Here is a 23,143-nt window from a genome sequence, read left to right as displayed (position 1 = left end):
AGCATAAAATATATTCAGTTTTATTTAATTTTTATAGATATTTATATAAAACTTTTTAAACCATCAACTGATCATGACTATAACAGCCGTGATGATTAAAAAATGGCACCCAAAATCGAACATGCCATATAAAAAGAAAAGTATTTTTCTAGAAGATGAAAGAAAATTGGTTTGGACAACGCCACAGTCACTCACAATCCTTCTCTGGACACTGCTAGTATATACTGTAGTTGTACTAAAAAAAAGTCAGTCATTCCACTGCCCCCTGTCTTTTCTCCCCCTTCCCTAATCTTCCATGGTCGCTAGATCCCTCCCTCCACAGCCGACGCTCCCTGTAAGGCCGCCCCTCCCCTTCGTCACCCACGCCGACGGACGTGCATGCCCCTGCTCCACCTCACTCCTTCGAATTCGGCCGTCTAAGTGCTCGAGGAGGCGGTCGAGCTTGGCATGCTCGCCGGCGACGCTGGCCCCTTACCGCACACGCCGGACTGCCGACCTCTCAGGCGGGCGGCGCACGCCGACCCCAGGAAGAGAGAAGCGAAGATTTTGTGCCGGCTTCTTGCTCAACTGGGGATTTGAAGAGGACGGCCGTGGACATGACCTTGGAGGAGGTGGAAGTTCCCGTCCCCACGAAGAAGCTGTCCACGGATCCAAATCTGTAAGCAGAAAGAAAAGAACCTGATCTAGGATTTCTTCACTTGTGTTATTCAGAGTCATCCTAATCCACCATACGTTCCCTTATTCAACTGGATGACCGCAGAGACGGGGGAAGGCGAGGTGGTGTTGTGCTGGTGGCCACCGGGAGCTTCAACCTTCCCACCTACACGCACAGGCATGTTTGGTAAGCCGCAACACCTGTTAAATCTGTTTAGCAACTATGAAGTGTTGTGTTAATATTAGAACAGGCTGAGAATCAGAACAAACAGATTACATATTACCCCATCTCTTGTTTCATACGTACAGAGCTTGCGAAGGATGAGTTGCAGCAGCCAGGGTAGTCGGTGCTGGGATGTTACTGCCTTACTGGATACATGTCCCTGGTGAACCGATGCTAACAAGAAGAAGGTACTATGCTGAACTGGAAATGTGTATTTGTTTGTGTTAACATCACATTCTCATGACCGAATTCGCAATTTGGGGCTGCTCATGACCTCTTGCCGGCTCCTCACCGGATTCGCCTCTGCGAATTGGCATGTTGAAGCTCGTCTTTCGTGATGGTTGATCCATGCATAATAACCTGATTTTTCATGTTATCAGTACATGCATACCATTGGATTTTCACTGTCATATAAGGTACTTTCAGTTTGGACGATGTGTTCATTTGATGGACACATTCTTGTGTTCTTGATACAGGCAATGCAGAAAGGCCATCAGCGTACCTTGACCATTCTCTCAAGAGTTAAGAATTCTTCTGTGCAAGGACGGCTTAGCTGATCAAGGTATATTTTTTTTTCTAAAAGGGGGGTCTCCCCCGCCTCTGCATGAAAACGATGCATACGGCCAACTTAAATAAATAGCAAATAGGTTCAACAAATGTATATGACAATGATTTTTGTTGTTGCAACACAGTAGTGTCTTCTCTCACATTGTTGGATCACCAAATGTATCAGTACTATAACACTGTATATAAATCAGTTGTTTACGACTTGTGTTTTGTCTCATGATGTGTCAAGGTAATGCTGCTATGTGGTTCTGACCTACTCGAGTCATTCAGCAAGCCAGGGGTTTGGATTCCAGATCAGATACAAAACTTGAACACTTTTTGGTACCGAAAGGGGATGGGAGCAACAAGTCTGAATCAAAGAGTATGTTTTGAATCTTCGTTGCACAATATTTTTATTGTTCTAAGAAATTCATGTAGTTGTATATGGAACATTTCCTTGATGTGATGGTCGGGCATATTTGTTACTAAATCATACTTTCAGATTACCTTTGTTGGCAACTCTAAATATTTCTTAGATGGCTTACCACATGTTGGGGATCGTAGCAGAAATTTAAATTTTCTACGCATCACCAAGATCAATCTATGGAGTAATCTAGCAACGAGGGGAAGGGGAGTGCATCTATATATCCTTGTAGATCGCTAAGCGGAAGAGTTACAAGAACGCGGATGAAGGAGTCGTACTCGTAGCGATTCAGATCGCGGTTGATTCCAATCTAAGAGCCGAACCACGGTGCCTCCGCGTTCAACACACGTGCAGCCCGGTGACGTCTCCCACGCCTTGATCCAGCAAGGAGAGAAGGAGAGGTTGGTGAAGACTCCGTCTAGCAGCAGCATGACGGCGTGGTGGTGGTGGAGGAGCGCGGGACTCCAGCAGGGCTTCGCCAAGCACTACGGGAGACGAGGAGGGAGAGAGGTAGGGCTGCGCCAAGAGAGAGATCAAATCGTGTGTTGGGCAGCCCCCATACCTCAAGTATATATAGGAGGGGAGGGGCTGCGCCCCCTCTAGGGTTCCCACCCCAAGGGGTGCGGCAGCCCAGGATCCCATCTAGGGTGGCGGCCACAAGGGGAAGAGGGGGAGGCGCGCCTGGGGCGGGCCTTAGGGCCCATCTGCCCTAGGGTTTGCCCCCTTCCCCTCTTGGAGGCGCCTTGGGCCTTGGTGGGAGGCGCCCCAGCCCACCTAGGGGCTGATCCCTTCCCACTATTGGCCCATATAGGCCTCCGGGGCCGGTGGCCCCTCCCGGTGGACCCCCGGACCCCTCCGATGGTCCCGGTACACTACCAGTGATGTCCAGAACACTTCCGGTGGCCAAAACCAGACTTCAATCTTTACCTCCGGACCATTCCGGAACTCCTCGTGACGTCCGGGATCTCATCCGGGACTTCGAACAACATTCGGTAACTGCGTACATACTTTCCCTATAAACCCTAGCGTCATCGAACCTTAAGTGTGTAGACCCTACGGGTTAAGGAGTCATGCAGACATGGCCGAGACAACTCTCCGGTCAATAACCAACAGCGGGATCTAGATACCCATGTTGGTTCCCACATGCTCCACGATGATCTCATTGGATGAACCACGATGTCAAGGATTCAATCAATTCCGTATACAATTTCCTTTGTCTATCGGTACGATACTTGCCCGAGATTCGATCGTCGGTATCCCGATACCTTGTTCAATCTCGTTACCGGCAAGTCTCTTTACTCGTTCCGTAACACATCATCCCGTGATCAACTCCTTGGTCACATTGTGCACATTATGATGATGTCCTACCGAGTGGGCCCAGAGATACCTCTCCGTTACACGAAGTGACAAATCCCAGTCTCGATTCGTGCCAACCCAACAGACACTTTCGGAGATACCCGTAGTGCACCTTTATAGCCACCTAGTTACGTTGTCATGTTTGGCACACCCAAAGCACTCCCACGGTATTCGGGAGTTGCACAATCTCATGGTCTAAGAAAATGATACTTGACATTAAAAAGCTTTAGCATACGAACTACACGATCTTGTGCTAGGCTTAGGATTGGGTCTTGTCCATCACATAATTCTCCTAATGATGTGATCCCGTTATCAACGACATCCAATGTCCATGGTCAGGAAACCGTAACCATCTATTGATCAACGAGCTAGTCAACTAGAGGCTTACTAGGGACATGGTGTTGTCTATGTATCCACACATGTATCTGAGTTTCCTATCAATACAATTCTAGCATGGATAATAAACGATTATCATGAACAAGGAAATATAATAATAACCAATTTGTTATTGCCTCTAGGGCATATTTCCAACAGTCTCCCACTTGCACTAGAGTCAATAATCTAGTTCACATCGCCATGTGATTAAAACTCACTGGTCACATCGCCATGTGACCAACATCCAAAGAGTTTACTAGACTCAATAATCTAGTTCACATCACTATGTGATTAACACTCAATGAGTTCTGGGTTTGATCATGTTATGCTTGTGAAAGAGGTTGTAGTCAACGGGTCTGCAATATTCAGATCCCTATGTATTTCGCAAAACTTTATGTCATATCATAGATGCTGCTACCACGTTCCACTTGGAGCTATTCCAAATTGTTGCTCCATTATATGTATCCAGTATCTCTACTCAGAGCTATCCGGATAGGTGTTAATCTTGCATCGACGTAACTCTTTACGTCGGACTCTTCTTCACCTCCATATCCGAGAAACATTTTCTTATTTCTCTAAGGATAATTTTGACCGCTATCTGGTGAGATCACCTTTGTACCCTCTTGCCAGACATGTGGCAAGGCACACATCTGGTGTGGTACTCAGCATGGCATACCGTATAGAGCCTATGACAAAAGCATATGGGACGACCTTCGTCCTTTCTCTTTCTTCTGCCGTGGTCAAGCTTTGAGTCTTACTCAACTTCACACCTTACAACTCAGGTAAGAATCCCTTCTTTGACTGATCTGTTTTGAACTCCTTTAAAAACATGTCAAGGTGTGCGTTCTTTGAAAGTATCATCAGGCGTCTTGATCTATCTCTATAGATCTTGATGCCCAATCTGTAAGCAGCTTTATCCAGGTCTTCCTTTGAAAATCACTCTTCAAACAACCGTTTATGCTTTCCAGAAATTCGACATTATTTTGGATCAACTATATGTCATCCAATATACTTATCATAAATGTTGTAGTGCTCCCACTCACTTTCTTGTAAATACAAATTTCTAGCAAACATTGTATAAACCTAAAAGCTTTGATCACTCCATCAAAGCATGTATTCTGACTCCGAGATGCTTGCTCTAGTCCATAGAAGGATTGCTGGAGCTAGCATACCTTTTAGCATCCTTAGGATCGACAAAACCTTTTATTGTATCACATACAACCTTTTCTTACGAAAACTGGTAAGAAAACTTGTTTTGACATCCATCTGTCAGATTTCATAATCGAAAAATACAGCTAATGCTAACATGATTCCGACGGACTTAAGCATCGCCACGGGTGAAAAATTCTCATCGTAGTCAACTCCTTGAACTTGTGAAAAGACTCTTTCCCACAAGTCGAGCTTCATAGACGGTAACATTACCGCCCACGTTCGTCTTCTTCTTAAAGATTCATTTATCTCAATGGCTTGCCGATCATCGAGCAAGTCCACCAAAGTCCATACTTTGTTTTGATACATGGATCCTATCTCGGATTTCATGGCTTCTAACCATTTGTCGGAATACGGGCCCACCATCGCTTCTCCATAGCTCGTAGGTTCATTGTTGTCTAACAACATGATATCTAAGACATGATTATCGTACCACTCAGGAGTAGTACATATCCTTGTCGACCTATGAGGTTCGATAGCAACTTGATCCGAAGCTTCATGATCACTTTCATTAACTTCCTCTTCAACAGACGTAGGCGCCACAGAAAACATCTTTCTGTGTTGCATCACTCTCTGGTTGAAGTAAAGGTTCGACAACCTCATGAAGTTCTATCTTCCTCCCGCTCAATTCTTTCGAGAGAAACTCCTTCTTGAGAAAGGACCCGTTCTTAGCGACAAACAATTTGCCCTCGGATCTGAGATAGAAGGTATACCCAACTGATACCTTTGGGTATCCTATGAAGATGTGTTCGTCCGCTTTTGGGTTCGAGCTTCTCCGGCTGAAGCCTTAAGCATTGCAGCCCCAAACATTAAGAAACGACAACTTTGGTTTCTTGCCAAACCATATTCATACGACGTCGTCTCAACGAACTTAGATGGTGTCCTATCTAAAGTGAATGCAGCTGTCTCTAACGCATATCCTCAAAATGAAAACGGTAGATCGGTAAGAGACATCATAGATCGCACCATAACTCATAAGGTTCGATTACGACATCCGGACACACCATTACCTTGTGGTGTTCCAGGTGGCTTCAACTGTGAAACAATTCCACAATGTCTTAAGTGATTGCCAAACTCACAACTCAGAAAATCCCCTTTTGATTAGATCGTAGGAACATGATCTTCTTGTTATGATGATTCTTAACTTCACTCTGAAATCGCTTAAACTTTTCAAACGTTTCAAACTTGTGCTTCATTAAGTAAATATACCAATATCTACTCAAATCGTCAGTGAAGACGAGAAAATAGCGATATCCACCACACGCTTCAATTCTCATTGGATCACACGCATCAGCACGTATGATTTCCAACAAGTCACTTGCCCGTTTCATTGTACCTGAAAATGGGGTCTTAGTCATCCTGCCCATGAGGCATGGCTCGCATGTGTCAAGCGATTCAAAATCAAGTTACTCTAAACATCCATCGACATAGAGTTTCTTCATGCATCTTACGCCAATATGACCTAAGCGGCAGTGCCACAAGAAAGTGGTACTATCATTATTAACTCTACATCTTTTGGCGTGAACATGCGTATTACCACGACCGAGATTCAATGAACCATTCACATAGGGTGCATGACCATGAAAGGTATTATTCATGTAAACAGAATAACCATTATTCTTAACTTAAATTAATAATCGTATTGCAATGAACATGATCTAATCATATTCATGCTCAACATAGAGACCTGATAACATTTATCTAGGTTCAATACTAATCCCGAAGGCAGATGGAGTGTGCGATGGTGATCTCATCAACTTTGGAAACACTTCCAACACACATCGTCACCTCGCCCTTAGCCAGTCTCCGTTTAGTCCGTAGCTTTTGCTTCAAGCCACCAATAATAGTAACTGAACCGGTATCCAATACCCAGGTGCTACCAGGAGTACTAGTGAGGTACACATTAATAACACGTATATACTTTGTTGAAGTTTCCAGCCTTCTTATCTACCATGCATTTGGGGTAATTCTGCTACCAGTGACTGTTCCCCTTACAATAGAAGCACTTAGTCTTGGGTTTGGGTTCAACCTTGGGTTCCTTTACTGGAGCGGCAACTGGTTTGCCATCCATGAAGTTTCCCTTCTAGCCCTTGTCCTTCTTGAAACCAGTGGTCTTGTTAAACCATCAACACTTGATGCTCCTTCTTGATTTCTACCTTTTGCGGTCTTAAGCACCGCGAACAGCTCCGGGATCAACTCCATCCCTTGCATGTCATAGTTCATCACGAAGATCTAGTAGCTTAGTGATAGTGACTAGAGAACTCTATCAATCACTGGCTTATCTGGAAGTTTAACTCCCACTTGATTCAAGTGATTGTAGCACCCATACATTCTGAGCACATGCTCTGCTGAGCTATTCTTCTCCATCTTGTAGGCAAAGAACTTGTCAGAGGTCTCATACCTCTCAATACGGGCATGAGCCTAAAATCCCAATTTCAGCTCTTGGAACATCTCATATGTTCTATGGCGTTCAAAACGTCATTGAAATCCCGATTCTAAGCCGTAAAGTATGGTGCACTAAACTATCAAATAGTCATCAGGATGTGTCTGTCAGGTATTCACAACATCCACAGACGACGTTGTAGGGGTTTGCACATCGAGCGGTGCATCAAAGACGTAAGCCTTCTGTGTAGCAGTGAGGACACTCCTCGGACTACGGACCCAGTCCGCATCATTGCTTACACTATCTTTCAACTTGTTCTTTCTCTAGGAACGTATTGAAACAGGGAGCTACAACGTGAGCTATTTATCTACAACATATTTGCAAAGACAATTTAGACTATGTTCATGATAATTAAGTTCATCTAATCAAATTATTTAATGAACTCCCACTCAGACTAGAAACATGACCCGAGTCAACTAGGCCGTGTCCGATCATCACGTGAGATGGACTAGTCAACATCGGTGAACATCTTCATGTTGATCGTATCTTTCTAGAAATTATTGCGAGGGATCATCTTATTTAAGCTACCGTCGTTCTAAGCAAATAAGATGTAAAACATGATAAACATCACATGCAATCAAATAGTGACATGATATGGCCAATATCATTTTGCTCCTTTTGATCTCCATCTTCGGGGCTCCATGATTATCGTTGTCACCGGCATGACATCATGATATCCATCATCATGATCTCCATCATCGTGTCTTCCTGAAGTTGTCTCATCATCTATTACTTCTACTACTATGGCTAACTCTTTAGCAATAAAGTAAAGTAATTACATGACGTTTATGTTGAAACGCAGGTCATAAATAAATTAAGATAACTCTTATGGCTCCTACCGGTTGTCATACTCATCGACATGCAAGTCGTGATTTCTATTACAAGAACATGATCAATCTCATACATCACATATATCATTCATCACATCTTTTTGGCCATATCACATCACACGGCACATGCTGTAAAAATAAGTTAGACATCCTCTAATTGTTGTTGCAAGTTTTTACGTGGCTGCTATAGGTTTCTAGTAAGAACGTTTCTTACCTACGCGAAAACCACAACGTGATATGCCAATTTCTATTTACCCTTCATAAGGACCCTTTTCATCGAATCCGATCCGACTAAAGTGGGAGAGACAGACACCCGCTAGCCACCTTATGCAACTAGTGCATGTCAGTCGGTGGAACCAGTCTCACGTAAGAGTACGTCTAAGGTCGGCCCGTGCCGCTTCATCCCACGATGCCGCCGAATCAAGATAAGACTAGTAACGGCAAGTAAATTGACAATATCGACGCCCACAACTGCTTTGTGTTCTACTCGTGCATAGAAACTACGCATAGACCTAGCTCATGATGCCACTGTTGGGGATCGTAGCAGAAATTTAAAATTTTCTACGCATCACCAAGATCAATCTATGGAGTAATCTAGCAACGAGGGGAAGGGAAGTGCATCTACATACCCTTGTAGATCGCTAAGAGGAAGCGTTACAAGAACACGGATGAAGGAGTCGTACTCGTAGCGATTCAGATCGCGGTTGATTCTGATCTAAGCGCCGAACCACGGCGCCTCCGCGTTCAACACACGTGCAGCCCGGTGACGTCTCCCACGCCTTGATCCAGCAAGGGGAGAAGGAGAGGTTGGGGAAGACTCCGTCCAGCAGCAGCACGACGGCGTGGTGGTGGTGGAGGAGTGCGGGACTCCAGCAGGGCTTCGCCAAGCACTACGAGAGACAAGGAGGGAGAGAGGTAGGGCTGCGCCAAGAGAGAGATCAAATCGTGTGTTGGGCAGCCCCCATACCTCAAGTATATATAGAGGGAGGGGAGGGGCTGCGCCCCCTCTAGGGTTCCCACCCCAAGGGGTGCGGCAAGGCAGCCGGGGGAGGCGCACATGGGGTGGGCCTTAGGGCCCATCTGCCCTAGGGTTTGCCCCCTTCCCCTCTTGGAGGCGCCTTGGGCCTTGGTGGGAGGCGCCCCAGCCCACCTAGGGGCTGGTCCCTTCCCACTATTGACCCATGTAGGCCTCCGGGGCCGGTGGCCCCTCCCGGTGGACCCCCGGACCCCTCCGGTGGTCCCGGTACACTACCGGTGATGCCCAAAACACTTTCGGTGGCCAAAACCATACTTCAATCGTTACCTCCGGACCATTCCGGAACTCCTCGTGACGTCCGGGATCTCATCCAGGACTTCGAACAACATTCGGTAACTGCGTACATACTTTCCCTATAAACCCTAGCGTCATCGAACCTTAAGTGTGTAGACCCTACGGGTTAAGGAGTCATGCAGACATGGCCGAGACAACTCTCCGGTCAATAACCAACAGCGGGATCTAGATACCCATGTTGGTTCCCACATGCTCCACGATGATCTCATCGGATGAACCACGATGTCAAGGATTCAATCAATCCCGTATACAATTTCCTTTGTCTATCGGTACGATACTTGCCCGAGATTCGATCGTCGGTATCCCGATACCTTGTTCAATCTCGTTACCGGCAAGTCTCTTTACTCGTTCCGTAACACATCATCCCGTGATCAACTCCTTGGTCACATTGTGCACATTATGATGATGTCCTACCGAGTGGGCCCAGAGATACCTCTCCGTTACACGAAGTGACAAATCCCAGTCTCGATTCGTGCCAACTCAACAGACACTTTCGGAGATACCCGTAGTGCACCTTTATAGCCACCCAGTTACGTTGTGACGTTTGGCACACCCAAAGCACTCCTACGGTATCCGGGAGTTGCACAATCTCATGGTCTAAGGAAATGATACTTGACATTAGAAAAGCTTTAGCATACGAACTACACGATCTTGTGCTAGGCTTAGGATTGGGTCTTGTCCATTACATCATTCTCCTAATGATGTGATCCCGTTATCAACGACATCCAATGTCCATGGTTAGGAAACCGTAACCATCTATTAATCAACGAGCTAGTCAACTAGAGGCTTACTAGGGACATGGTGTTGTCTATGTATCCACACATGTATCTGAGTTTCCTATCAATACAATTCTAGCATGGATAATAAACGATTATCATGAACAAGGAAATATAATAATAATTAATTTGTTATTGCCTCTAGGGCATATTTCCAACACCACAAGCATTAGTCCTGCAAAAACATATATTCTAAACCGGTTCATGATAGATCAACAAAATCTTGTTGATGCTCTCACCTATTAGGATATGCACATGAAAAAAAAAGATATGCCAAAGTTGCATAGTTTCAACAAACAGACATTCAAATGCACCATTTTGTACTCAGGAAGCAGGAAGTGCGACTTCTTTAGTTTTCAGAATTAGAATGGATCACGTGTACTCCAGATGTTTTCAGTTTAAATAATCATGCACATTCTCAATCATCATGTGTGCAAAAGTGGGTTTATACAGATTTATACAATTCATTGTAACATCCTGGAGCTGGATAGATGCTATATTACTTTGTAGAACGCTTGTGTTGGTGGTCATGTTGATGGAACTTGATATAGTAAAGTCACTTTCCTGTATTTACTTGATATAGTAAAGGCAATTTGCAACACAAATCCAGTTTCATTATCCTCATATAGTCAGTATGTAAAATGAACGCCTTATAGCATTTTGCTGTGCAACTGTTTATTATTTAGAACTCTATTATCAAAAATCTAATCATGATTAATGCTGCAAGAGTCAAAGGAAGAAGTCGAACCTGAAGAAGTCCTCGGAAGAATCACAGCTGCGTGTGCCCGGCTGGTTCAGGGGACACGACAGGCGCTGGCGCCCATGCCCTGGCGGGCGTGTGCGCGGCGGCGTGGGTGCCAGTGCAGGGCGGGCGCGGCGGTGTGGGTGCCGGGGCAGGCTCTCTCCTGGGCACTGGCGATCTTGCAGGACGGATGCCACGCTGCGAGCGGCAACAATCGACGATGGCAATCGTGCACGGAGGTGACGGGACGGTGCAGTGCGGCGTGGTCGCCGTGCAGGTAGGAGACGCTATTGGTGGGCGGCGTATGTGCCATGCGGCGAGGTCAAGGTCAAGGGCGTGAAGTTCCCTTAGCTTGCGATCTAATTTTCCGTGATTGTAGGGCACGTTGGGCTGGTTGTTAGTTTGCGATCTGATTTCCGTGATTGTAGGGACGCGCGGGGTTGGTTGTTCGACTACTACTCTTCTGGTGAAGTACGGTCAGTCATTGGTAAATGCTAAGTGCACACCGTAGAGGTATTGGATTAATGATGGCTGTTAGATTGAGATTTGTTGGCCTAATCGTGTGGTGCTGATTGGCTCGTGCGTTATTGTGGGACTAATTGCGGGGTGCGCGTAAGAAAGTTCTTATTTGATTGTTTAATAATATAGTAGAGATTTTCTACGATGATGAAGAACCGGCACACAGATCAGTCATTTTTGTTTTATCTTTGCATTGTACTATTCATTGGGTAGTGCATCTCAAAAACAAAATTTTGAATAGTGATGAGTACTACTAGGAGGACGTACTCAATTCGTTTATGCATTAATTCGTGTATTTTTTTGAGAGAACATTAATAATCGTGTAAAAAAAAAACTACTCCCTCATTTTCTACCCCAATCACATCCTTCTGTTTACTTTTGTTTTAACTGTTTCTTTACCGCTGGCGAAATTTCCTCGTCTTCCTTCCCGTCGCTGGCGGCGGCAGATCAGGTGCACATGCCTCCTCGATCTCCTCGGTGCCATCCCCGTCCTATTTCCTACAGCCTCCACGGGTTAGCCGGCATCATCGTGGTCTTTGTCTCCCCGCCGCGTCCTGAGCTCCACCGTTGCGTCCGTCGTTGTCGCAGGCTCATCCATCACCACGAGCTCCTGGCTGTGCACATCATGTTACCATACAGCGCAGCGCATCCTACTCGCTTCTCGGCCATCATGCGTTGCTGCCATTGGGACTTCAGCCGTCGACCTCGCTGCACAACGCTCGCCCATATTGCTGACCTCGTCTGTTCGTTGGGGCTCACCGGGAGGATGTCGTAGCCTTCGTCGGGATTGCTGGGAGCTCACCGTCGTCAATGCGGCCTCCACTAACAAGGGCCCTGCCGCCCCTGTCCATGCGGATGGAAGGACATCTTCATGCTCTGCAGCCTCACCAGCGACTCCTATGTCACGGCCTTCCCCATCCCAGTTACAGGCTATGCACACCACCACGATGTCTGCCATGTGCTCGAGAGAATTTCCCACAGGAATCACAGGCTCACGCCTTTATCAGAAGTAAGCGAGAGGACGAGCAGGACCGCGAATGTGGAGGGCAGCGACCACCTCACCGGAGGGAGACTTGGTCGGTGCGGTGGGGAGGTGGCATCAAGTTAAACATTGATTGAAGATTCTGTCACGGGTTCCTCACGGAATATGACACAACTGAATATGGAGATCCTGCTGTTGAGGACGTTGAGCCACACGAAGATTCAGAAGTTTCTTGCCTCATGAATTGATGAGGACAAGCTAACTCTTTTCTTTGGCACAAGAGAACACATTCAGAAGTTCTTTGCCTCATGGATTGATGAGGACAAGAACAAACATTGACAGGGCTGGAATATCTTCACAGTTAGGAGCCAGCGATTAAACTTAACATATATGTGACGTTCTGATTTTCCAACTGCTACAAATCTGTGAAAATATACCTTTTCTGTTTACAGTAGAAATACTTGCAAGGATAAGACACGCACATCTTACTTTTCTTTTAAGTTTTCAGGAAGTCATGTACTAACAACCATTGTGTCAAAATGCATGCACGTTAGAGTTTATGGCACCAAAACTCTTTACTGCCCATTATCATTAGTTTGTGGACATATATTCATTTGTGATGTGCATGCTTAAAATAATGTCATGTGAATATTTGTACAGTAAACGCCAAGGCAAACCATTGTTATTATACAAGAAAAATTCTCAAGTGCTTGGTAGTCCACAAAGTCCCATCTTCGTCCAATGGTTCTTTTTTATCAGGTATAAAACCAGCTGTTCTTTCCAAAGTTGAAGATGCAGAAGTAAGATTTCATAGAAATCTATCTAGCTCAAGTAGATGAAAGACTTTCTACAATATATTTTGGTGAGTATCTTAATATTTATTAATTGTTAATATTAAAAACAGAATTTCTCCATGCCAATATATTTTGGTGAGTATCTTAATATAGCCGGCCAGTGGGGAGGGACGCTTGCCACCGTCGCCTTTAGCAGTTCAGCTAGATTGAGGAACGGGGATTCGTTTTCTCGAGACGAGGAGCTCGGTTGGCGTGGCTGCAGTTTGGGCTGGACTTAGTACATTGCCAAATGAAAATGGACCATCGCACAAAATAGTGCAAAAAATTAGAAATAAAATTTAATATTAAAAAACATTGCCATAAAATGATATCATTTTAAGAAATATTCTCAAAAAATTTAAAAAACACCTTCTCAAAGAAGATAAACCTGTTTTTCTAAACAACAACAAATAAAATTGATTGATAAACGTTGCATAATGGCACGTGGAACAAGTTACATTTTATTTTTGCCCGGTGCAACGCACGGACATTTGTACTAGTCAATTAATTAGTTGTTTATGCATTAATTACTACTCCCTCATTTTCTGCTTCTGTTTATGTTTACCCTTTTTTTCGAGAATGTTTACGTTTACCCTGTACCGCTGGCGCAACCGAATCGACCGAATTATTTCGCCTTTCTCCCGAATTTCCCTCGTCTTCCTCCCTGCGCCCAGAAACAGAGTTGCCCTGGTTCGGTGCCTCGTCCAAATTCAGGTGAGCCGCCGGCCATGAATCCCCCAAAGCACCCCGTATCGACTGGTATGGGATAGCGTCACTCGTCTGGACCCCTTTCTCTCTCCCCCGCTCGCCTCCACACTGTTCTCCACCACGAGACCCACCCGAGAGCAGCTGCGCCGGCGATTCTCCTTCCACCGCCGCGAGCAGCAACGCCTGGGCCTTTTCTTAGTCGCGACCGCCCGTCATTGGCTGTCTTTCAAACAAGGAGGACAAGCGCGGCGACGGTGCGCCACCTTCTCCTGTTCCCCTGCTTTGAACCAAACAGATCACGATATCAAAGTTCAAACCCACCCCCGCCACACTCATCTTTGCTTCTCTTCCAGCTCCTTTTGATCTGATTCATTCATGCCCAACTAGTCCGTGCAGGAGGCTGATCATATCTTCAACCAACAAGGCCGGACCGCTGGGTTCAAATCTGTTGCGGAGGAGGATTCCTGATGGTATCCGAACCAACAGAGGATTGTCTAATCCGGCTCGTCCTAGTCCCCGTTTCTGTCTTGGTAAGTTACCCGAGAGCAGCTGCAAGGCCGGCCGCCTGTCTCAATAAGTAGCCTATTGACTACAAGTCCGGCCGCCGGTCTCAACAACTACTCCAGACAGCAGCTGCAACCTGCAAGGCAGGCCGCCATGGAGTCAACCTGCAACACCGTAAGTTCATACCCCTTCTGCCTTCTTGTTATTACTAGTATCAATTAAAGTAGGCCTTCTAATCTTTAGTAGATTCATTTTTATACTGTTACTACTCACCTTGCCCATGGAGAATCGTAACAAGAAGAAGATATGGCTTCTGTAGCTGTTTTGATCCTACTAGTTTATCTCTCTTTTGCAGATCATGAGAGATGAAGATAGCACTAGTGCAAGCGAAAACGATGATAGAATCAGCGCGCTGCCCGACCATCTTCTACTCAAAATCCTCGAATGCCTTTACATGCCCACGGCAGTTCAGACCGGCGTGCTCTCCACACGATGGAGGCACCTCCCGCATCAGCTCTCTAATCTGCAAATTAATGCCGAAGACTTTCCAGGCACGGTGGACCAGATAATGACTGCGTACACTGATGCGACAAGGAGATTTCTATCTCCTCCGCCTTGTGGATGCAATCGGGTCATCAAGATCCTGCAGCTCTGCTTCTACCTAGCAGACCCTTACTTGTCCTCCATCGGTCATGCCCTCGGGGATGCCGTGAAGATCGACGTACCAGAATACCTCGAGTTTGCGGCGACCGGCCATGTTGCATGTCCAAGTGAGGCTGAACTAGTACTGTTCAGACAGTGCTTTATGTCCTTCTTCCATGCTTGCCCCGGTCCCTTCAGTTTGCTCACCAAACTGACGCTGCGGAGCCTTTCTTTTGAAGACTCAGATATCCCCAATATCCTCAACACTTGCAATAAACTTAAGCTCCTTTCCTTGAGATCCTGTCAAATGGGCCAGGACCCTGTCCTCAAGATAGATGCTCCATGCTCGGAGCTCATAGGACTTGAACTTATCGACTTTGAGTGTGAACAAGTTGAACTAATCTCTGCCCCTCAACTCCTGGAATTGGTCTATGATAGTTGGTGCGGTGAAAACCCCCCAGTGTCTTTTGGCTATGTCCCCCAGCTTGTTAAATTATATTTCGCTTCTCCTGCCCTATCTTGGCAGACGCCATTCACATTGAGCGAGTGCCTATCTGGTAACAAAAACCTGTCAATGCTGCATCTAAATTTCCGCACTCAAATGGTAAGTTACAGTTCCCTCCTCGTCTACATCATGTTTGTTTGTTTCAACGTGTCCCTGTTAACATCATGACATATTCCTCATATTTCTATACTTCGTTCTGCTGCAGATTTGGATTGAACCTGAAGATCCTCGACAGCTCACTCCTATATTCAGTAAACTGAGAGATGCACATCTTTACAATATCTTTGCAGAGTGCGATCTGAATTGGACTATGTTTATCCTCGAAGGTGCACCTTCCTTGGAGAACTTTTATGTAAGTCCGTTATTTCAGTTCTTCCAGTTAACCCACATCTTGGCCTGGATATAATTTGTTTGTACGATATGTTTCCATCAGCAAAAAAAAATCGACATGTCTGTTTAAGTGTGTGATATCCAAATTTAAATACCCAATAAGAGTAATGATGTACGAATAGGAGATCTCATGAATATTACAGTAATGATGTACAATCTTGTTTGGATGCTGCATAGCGTTTTTTCACAGATAATGTCCATGCACGACGCATATTTTTTCCTGTGAGGTATAATCTCATGTTGGATTTCTCCAAGTCCCTAGGGAATCCTCAAAAATCATTCGTTTGTCCCAGACAGCTATATAGGCCATTCCAAAAACTAGTCCAAGGAGGGTGTTAGCTTTATAGCAATCATTCGTTACTTGGATGTATTGACTCTTGTTATTGTTGTCGTTCTTTATCTTAGATATTAATATCAAAACCAATGCCAACACTTAATCTAATGTATTGTTTATTTGTGGTCCATGAAGCTATCTCGACATTCATGTGAACTCAGTAAGACTAAGGATAGTGCTGAGAAGACCAATGTGTTGTGGGAACCATCCGAGAATTCGAGGTACTTGAACTTGAAGTTGCTCGTGATGAAAGGTTTTAAGGAGGAAGAAAAGGTGATGAATTATGTAAGACTTGTCATGGCACGAGCTGTCGTGTTGAATAGAATCGAGTTGTGTGATGAAGATCCGTGCAATGGGTGCAGTGCTATCAATCATGAGCCTCCAAGATTTATGGTAGATGAAGCTAGCAAGCAACGGATAAGGGAGCAACTCACCCATGGATCCTCCTCATCTGCGGAGATAATAATTGGATGATGGAAATAGTTCAAGAATAATGAAGAGACAATAACGATGGATAATGTCAATGAGTAGTAGTCTCATATAAGAATAAAAGACCCTGGCAGCTGTAATTTTGTTTTAGCATTTTAGCTGTTTATATATGGCCAAGTATATTTTTCTATGTGGGCAAATTATGATGCATGCACCGTATACGTTTCTGTTTTACTTTGAAGTTGACTATTGTGTGCTGATCTGTGCATTTCAAAATGTATGTCTTGTATTTTATTTGAAAAAAATATATAAAAATTGTGTAATTCTCGTTTAGTTCATGCTGAGCCACATGCTGGGACTGCTCATCTTCTATCAGCATCACTCATGCTCGCTTTGTTATTTTTTCTTGATTTTTGTTTCATAGTTATTTTGCATGGTGACGCGAGCCTGGTATTGTACATCCCATCTGGTCAAAGGTATTTGAACACCGCCTAATGTGCATGATCCCGAAGCCTTCAAAATTGATGTAAGGTGCATTAGTTAGTACTAGCAAAAAGGCCCATGTGTTGCTCCAGGTACAAAATAAATAAGGACATGGCTAGCGGGCGCCCGAGCGCTCACTGGTAGGAACTAGCGCTCATCCAGATATGGAAAAAAGTAGCTGACGCGCACGACTGCAGTTTACTAAAAAAGAAATCATGTCCTCGCGTGCATTTATTTGGGGATCCAAAAAGTTTAAAAAACTGTAACTTCTGATTTAAGTGTCGAAATTCAATTTTCTTTTCACAGCTGGCTTTCTTGCGACGAGTTCTTCGAAACTAAATCTCATATAGATAGGTTTCGTCGAATTTTTTCGAGGCAACTTTGGATACGACGGAGGCAACTTTAGTGCTATAGAAAAGCAACTTCTTTTTTCCCAGTAGGACCACCTATTAGGTTGGTTTGTGTAAAAAAAACTACACACAACATGATGCACCTTTTACATATGGAAAAGTCTAAGCTCACCATCGATGGGGCTATTGGAGGCGAAACAAGGACAATAAATTTTCGATCGTTATGCACTTGAGTATCACCTAAAAAAAAGCAATTTTTGGGGTGTTTTCGTGCAATTTGAGTGCATTCAACAAGCAACTCATGTGTGTTTCCTATTGGTTGGTTTGTGTAAAATGAGAAAATCAAGAAAATGTGTGCAAGTCCAACTCATCTTGTGTGTGTATGCAACTATATACGTCTGCATATAGCAATTGTTCTAGCAAACTCTAAGCAACTGCCCCCTAGCAGAAATCCACACAACTGTTCTAGCGGTGAAATTCGGATGGCTCCCGCTCCCGCTCCCCCCTCCTCCACCTCGCCGGAGGAGGGCCAATCACCAGCCTCCCAAAAAACCCCGGCCGCCTTCTCGGCGGAGCCAACGCTAGCCATCAATCCTCTAGACGAGCTCCTCCCCACAATAGCTCCTCCACCTTCGCCATTCTTCGACCCGCCTTATGTGAAAGCCGGGCAGGTTGCACTCCGCTGCTTCTTGGGCTGTGGCAATGCCATGGGCTTGGAGTTCGAGGATGATGCTTCATACTATCTCCGCCTCGACATCACCACCCCAACCATCCACCTCGCTTTACCGCTCTACATCGTCTTCCACTACTCCAACCGCCCCCTTGATGCCACTATCGTCGCCGCCCTGCTTCAGGCCATTCTTGGCGGTGCTGCTACTGATTTCTTCGTTGCTCAATGCTCTCCCCTCGTTTATTGTTTCCATGTTGCTTCTGCGCGTATAGCCAAGATCATCCTCGCCCAAACCACACTCCGCTTCCGCGCATACTCCTTCTCTTTTGTGAGAACCCTGCCTCCGATCCTTCCTTCTCCGCCCCCACACTGCCACATGCATGCCGCTGGCTCAACTGCTTCAAATTCTAGAGGATCTGGGACTCCAGTTTGAAAGCGTAGCATGGGCACAATGTCGCTCGCTTGTCTCCCAGCGTCCACCAAATCAGTCGCATGGATGCCGCATGTATGCGCGCGTCATACAGTTCCCTTTCACCCTTGATGCCGCCACGATGGGTCTCATCCTCGCTTGTCTTTTCGGTGGCATCCACCACCAATTCAACGTCACGGACGGCGGAGATTCCTGCTTCTCCTTCACTGTTGCTTCGCCTGACGTTGTCGCGCTCATCGCCTCTATGGGTGATTTCCGCAAGCTGGGCATTCTGCTCCGCTTCCCTTGGCCTGCGCCTACAGGGAGTGATGCATGCTCACCATCGGAGTCGGCCTCGCCGTCGTCTTACGGGCCTACGTCCTCCTCGTCGTTGGAAGTCGATCCTGCTCTGCTGCCACCTGCGTCCACAACTATTGTTCTCTCTAAGGAGCGTCGTCAATGGCCTGGTATAAGTTTTTTCTACCGTATGCTTAATGTTATCCGCTCCTGCCAGCTTACACCACATGCAAATTACACTAAGCACACACATTTGTTTTGGGTTACCTTCCTACCAATTACGGTTAGACGTAATGAACTAGTAGTAGAATCTGCCCTAAACCACTACTTTTTGGTCAAACAAGATTTTCTAGCAGTCAAAGTTCATGAGCATGTGTATAAGTCTGGCGTCCTCTCCCAATCAATTAAAATTCAAATCCTCAATCTTGGGTCCATAGGTTTTGAAGGGTTTCGGATCTTCCTCTTTGACCAGCTCGAACAAGCCGTTGCTCACTGCAGTCGGTTTTTCCATCATTACACCAAGTTTACTTACCCTACCTTGCCCCCTAGATCAGACTCCATTCTTGGCCCCTTTGAGCATCAGCATCTTCAGACCCGAACGACTCTGCAGCCCACCGCGGTCGCATGATTGCAGCACATCCGCCCTGCTACGCATGCAACGCTGACCCACCCCATGCATCATGATGGCGGTGCGGCGCCCCCTGCCCCACCAAATCTATCAAAAGACCCGTACGCTGCATCTGGTTCGGCGCATGCGGATGGAGCTGGCGCGAGCCCCCAGAACCCCCTCTTTGTCTCTCTGTCCATGCCAATTTTGGACGAACCGCTTGCCCGCCCCGCGTCTAATCCGGGCATGGCTGCGCCGCCCCCTGTCACCCTGCGCGCGCCCCCGAGGAACGTATCTGCAGCGAATCTCACGTTGGGAACTGACGAAGTGACGAGTCCGCACGCCCGCCCGTCGCCACAGACCCCTCTCGCTACCCATGACCAGCATCTAGACCTCATGATCAAGCCTAATCCCTCCACCCAGACTACGACGGCTGCTCGGCCGCCACGCCCCTGCCCGTCGCCCCCTCGCTCTCTGTCACACGCAATGGGTCTAGCCGCCCTGACGGCGGATATGTCACTCGTGCAGTACAACCACAATCCGACGAGCTCGTACAGAGATGCCCTTCTCTCATCCCCCCTCGACCACAGCCACCCGCACCCTCTCCCCCCCTATATAACCCCTCGATGCCTCCCCATTCCGCATCGATGCTCTCACACTTGTCCACCAACACAAAGAAAGCAGCGCTGCTTCCGCTGCCTAGCTGTAAATCACCTCGTCGAATCTTGTCGTGACCCAGTCCGCTGTGCTCGCTGTTGGAGGAACGGTCACCGCAGACGTGACTGCAGGTACAGGGGCATCTGGCCTATCTTCCCTCCCCTCCCCGATGCTTTCCATTCTCAACCTAACCCAGCTTTTTGCACTCGCAGCATGGACTCCGCCGGCTCCTCATCGACGGCAGCTCGCGCGTCCCACACACTCATGATCGGTGACATCCCCATCATGCTCCCCGAACCCTTCCCCGCTCTCTGCGTCCCCTCACCATTCATCCTCCACGGCACTCCGGTCGGCTCCGCCCCACGAGCCCCCGCCACTTCCCTCTCCTCCACCATCCTCTGCACCTCCACCCACGCCTACCTCACTCCCATCAGCTTTCAACCACACACACTCTCCCCCCTTCGACACACAGGAGCTGAGGGATCGGCTCGCCGACGTTTTCCTCGCCTCACAATACACCAGAGCCTCATCTCACATCTCCGAGACAGACACGAAGGACGATCTGCCCTGTCCGGCCCATGAGGCCGGGCTGCTGCCTCCCTATGGAGACATGCCACTAGTCGCAGCTCCTCGTTGTCTCGTTCACTGCCCACGACGCTTTGCTTTCGTCCACCTTCGCACCCCAGTCCCCAACCCCACTCCCCTCATCCGTTGAGCCATCCAGCATACTTGCGGCAATCCCCGCATTTATCATGGGCGGCTCCTGGATCAGGATCGCCTGCCTCACCCTCCACACACCGGCTGCACGCAATGACGTGATCAGCCACAACCCAATCGAGTACGAGGGAAACTCTTATCACTATAGAGCCCGTTGAGCACGTCGACCGCTCCATTGCCATATACACTGACCTTGCAGAGGTCGAAGTCTCTGAGTTTCCACATGAGCTATGGCATGAGGATGGCGTACGCTTCTCCCTGACTTTCCTTGGCGACGTGTGTGCCATTGACGACTTCTGCCTCCATGGTATCGACTACACGTCGGTCCGTGCCCTCGTTCTCCTCCAATCTGGCAAGCCAGCCCCTCCAGGCATTGTCATTCAGCTCCCACCCATAAACGAGATTAAGATGGCCAAAGTTGTAGAGGTCTCCCGTTGGCACCACGGTGAAGGTGCTAATCCGTTCAGTGATGGTTCGTCTGACGGTGACTCTGCACCTCTCTCTCAGCGGGACTCTCCACGACCGCTCTCCCCTGCTCACCTTGCTCATGTCGTCTACGTGGTACGTGCGGGGCGGCGTGCCAATCCCACCTACGGTGGCACTAGGCCGGTCGCCCCCCGTGCCCCTACTACATCTCTTGAATCCGACACAAACCAGTTAGCTCTGGCCTCACCTTTCACCCTCCAGGGATCTCGGCGCCAGCCTCTCATCATTTTCGACGACGATTCGGCCGCCTCGGATGGCATGCATGCACCGCTCCTGCATGCCGCTTCAAACTCGCTAGATGTGGTGCATGCACTCCCTTCCAACACGCATGCCCCACCTGTCATATGCCCGGTTGCCCAGGTGGGTTCCGTGGTGCCACCTCGCCCGTGCACTGACCTTCCTGCCGCTCCACTGGCCGCGGGGCCGCTGGTTCAGTCCAGCGCCTCTGCGTTCTCTGCGGTCCTCTCTCCTGCAGACGCACCTACTGCGCCTCCTTCCTTCACTTTCACCGCGGGCGAGTCCTCCCATGCTACTGGTAACCACTCTACCCCCTCCATGCTCGATCAATCTAATCCCTTGCCCTCTGCCTCTCTGACACTGACTGATGTAGCCTTGGACGCAGCCCTCCCCCTGCAGGATCTGGACACCCACGAGTGCATCATTCGCAAGGAGCGCCGCAAGTCAGAGCGCGATCAGTCCATCTCCAAGGACAAGCTGCGGCGGAGTGCGCGGTTGGCTAGCAAGCAAGCCTCCTACTCCCCCATGCTTGCTAAAGCCGTCAAGGCCAAGGCTGCTCGCCTCTCCACTACGGATGTCGACACGGCCATTGGCTGTGCTATCCAGGAGGCACACCTCCACGAGCCCGACGCCCCTCCTGCTTCTTTCAAGGACCTTGCTGCCATTGCTCTGCTCTGTGGCACGGACGACGAGCAGCTGGATGCCATCCTTGGTTCTGAGGATGCTGCCTCTGGTGACGACGCCTCTCCATGATCAGCTCCCCTCGCCCCTGGAGTTTCGGCACGATCCCTGCCTCGATTAGCTCTACTGCATGACGCTGCTAGATCGATGTTCTTTTGGTCACCGCATCCTATGTCGCATGAACCAATGTTACTTCTGGCCTCAGCTGTAGCTTTTGAGACTCTATGTCAGCTGTGCCCCGCTTCTGCCTGCTGGTGTTCCAACATTTTTAATGAGTAATGACGCCTTCCTAATTTGCTCCTGGAATGTACGAGGACTTGGTGATAACGAAAAGTTCTCTGACGTGCTATCCGAACTAATCGCAACTAAACCACACATTACACTCTTGCAATAATAAAAAATCGACTCTTTCTCTGACAGTAAAACAAAATCCTTCCTACCACGTCAGGCTGACCAGGTCTTCTCCTTGCCAGCTGTTGGAACAGCGGGTGGCACCATCTCGGCCGTCAACTCTGCGTCCTTCCAAGTAGTGTCTGCTACCTCTTCAGCACTGCGTTGGATTTCCTTGAAGAGGAAAGGATGCATCAAAGTAGCGTAAGTATTTCCCTCAGTTTTTGAGAACCAAGGTATCAATCCAGTTGGAGGCCACGTGCGAGTCCCTCGTACCTGCACAAAAAAATAACTCCTCGCAACCAACGCGATAAGGGGTTGTCAATCCCTTCACGGTCACTTACGAGAGTGAGATCTGATATATATGATAGGATACTATTTTTGGTATTTTTGTGATAAAGATGC

The 23,143-nt window shown here is 47.4% G+C and overlaps 1 protein-coding gene and 1 long non-coding RNA gene across 5 annotated transcripts; both read left to right on the top strand.

Annotated features, from left to right (window-relative positions):
* The first annotated feature begins 962 nt into the window (after nucleotides 1–962).
* Nucleotides 963–11,795, top strand: LOC125542338. Of its 3 annotated transcripts, none has more exons than XR_007297869.1 (4): nucleotides 963–1,065; nucleotides 1,354–1,439; nucleotides 1,674–1,805; nucleotides 10,902–11,795. It is a non-coding gene; the product is annotated as an uncharacterized LOC125542338 (long non-coding RNA). The 3 variants fall into 3 exon arrangements; XR_007297868.1 differs by having other exon boundaries at nucleotides 10,894–11,794; XR_007297867.1 differs by lacking the exon at nucleotides 10,902–11,795 and having other exon boundaries at nucleotides 1,674–2,097.
* A 2,066-nt stretch (nucleotides 11,796–13,861) lies between these two features.
* Nucleotides 13,862–16,984, top strand: LOC125547574 (F-box/FBD/LRR-repeat protein At5g22660-like). 2 transcript variants are annotated; one of them, XM_048711395.1, is made up of 5 exons: nucleotides 13,862–14,204; nucleotides 14,347–14,628; nucleotides 14,810–15,700; nucleotides 15,807–15,953; nucleotides 16,461–16,984. In XM_048711395.1, the coding sequence occupies exons 2-5, from the start codon at nucleotides 14,608–14,610 to the stop codon at nucleotides 16,797–16,799; spliced, it is 1,398 nt and encodes a 465-aa protein (XP_048567352.1). In that variant the 5' UTR covers nucleotides 13,862–14,204; nucleotides 14,347–14,607; the 3' UTR covers nucleotides 16,800–16,984. The 2 variants fall into 2 exon arrangements, with proteins under 2 accessions (XP_048567352.1, XP_048567353.1); XM_048711396.1 differs by lacking the exon at nucleotides 13,862–14,204 and having other exon boundaries at nucleotides 14,262–14,628.
* Nucleotides 16,985–23,143: the final 6,159 nt, after the last annotated feature.

This window comes from Triticum urartu, chromosome 3 (assembly GCF_003073215.2).
Source record: "Triticum urartu cultivar G1812 chromosome 3, Tu2.1, whole genome shotgun sequence".
Taxonomy (NCBI): domain Eukaryota; kingdom Viridiplantae; phylum Streptophyta; class Magnoliopsida; order Poales; family Poaceae; genus Triticum; species Triticum urartu.
Note: the sequence above shows the minus strand (reverse complement) of the source record. Positions and strands in the feature narration are given on the sequence as shown.

Bases quoted from the DNA above. Each gene is read 5' to 3' on its own strand.
- LOC125547574 (XM_048711395.1), top strand. From the start codon at position 14,608: ATGGAGTCAACCTGCAACACC. The intron at 14,629-14,809 runs GTAAGTTCATAC...TCTCTTTTGCAG, and splicing joins TGGAGTCAACCTGCAACACC to ATCATGAGAGATGAAGATAG. The intron at 15,954-16,460 runs GTAAGTCCGTTA...TGGTCCATGAAG, and splicing joins CTTCCTTGGAGAACTTTTAT to CTATCTCGACATTCATGTGA.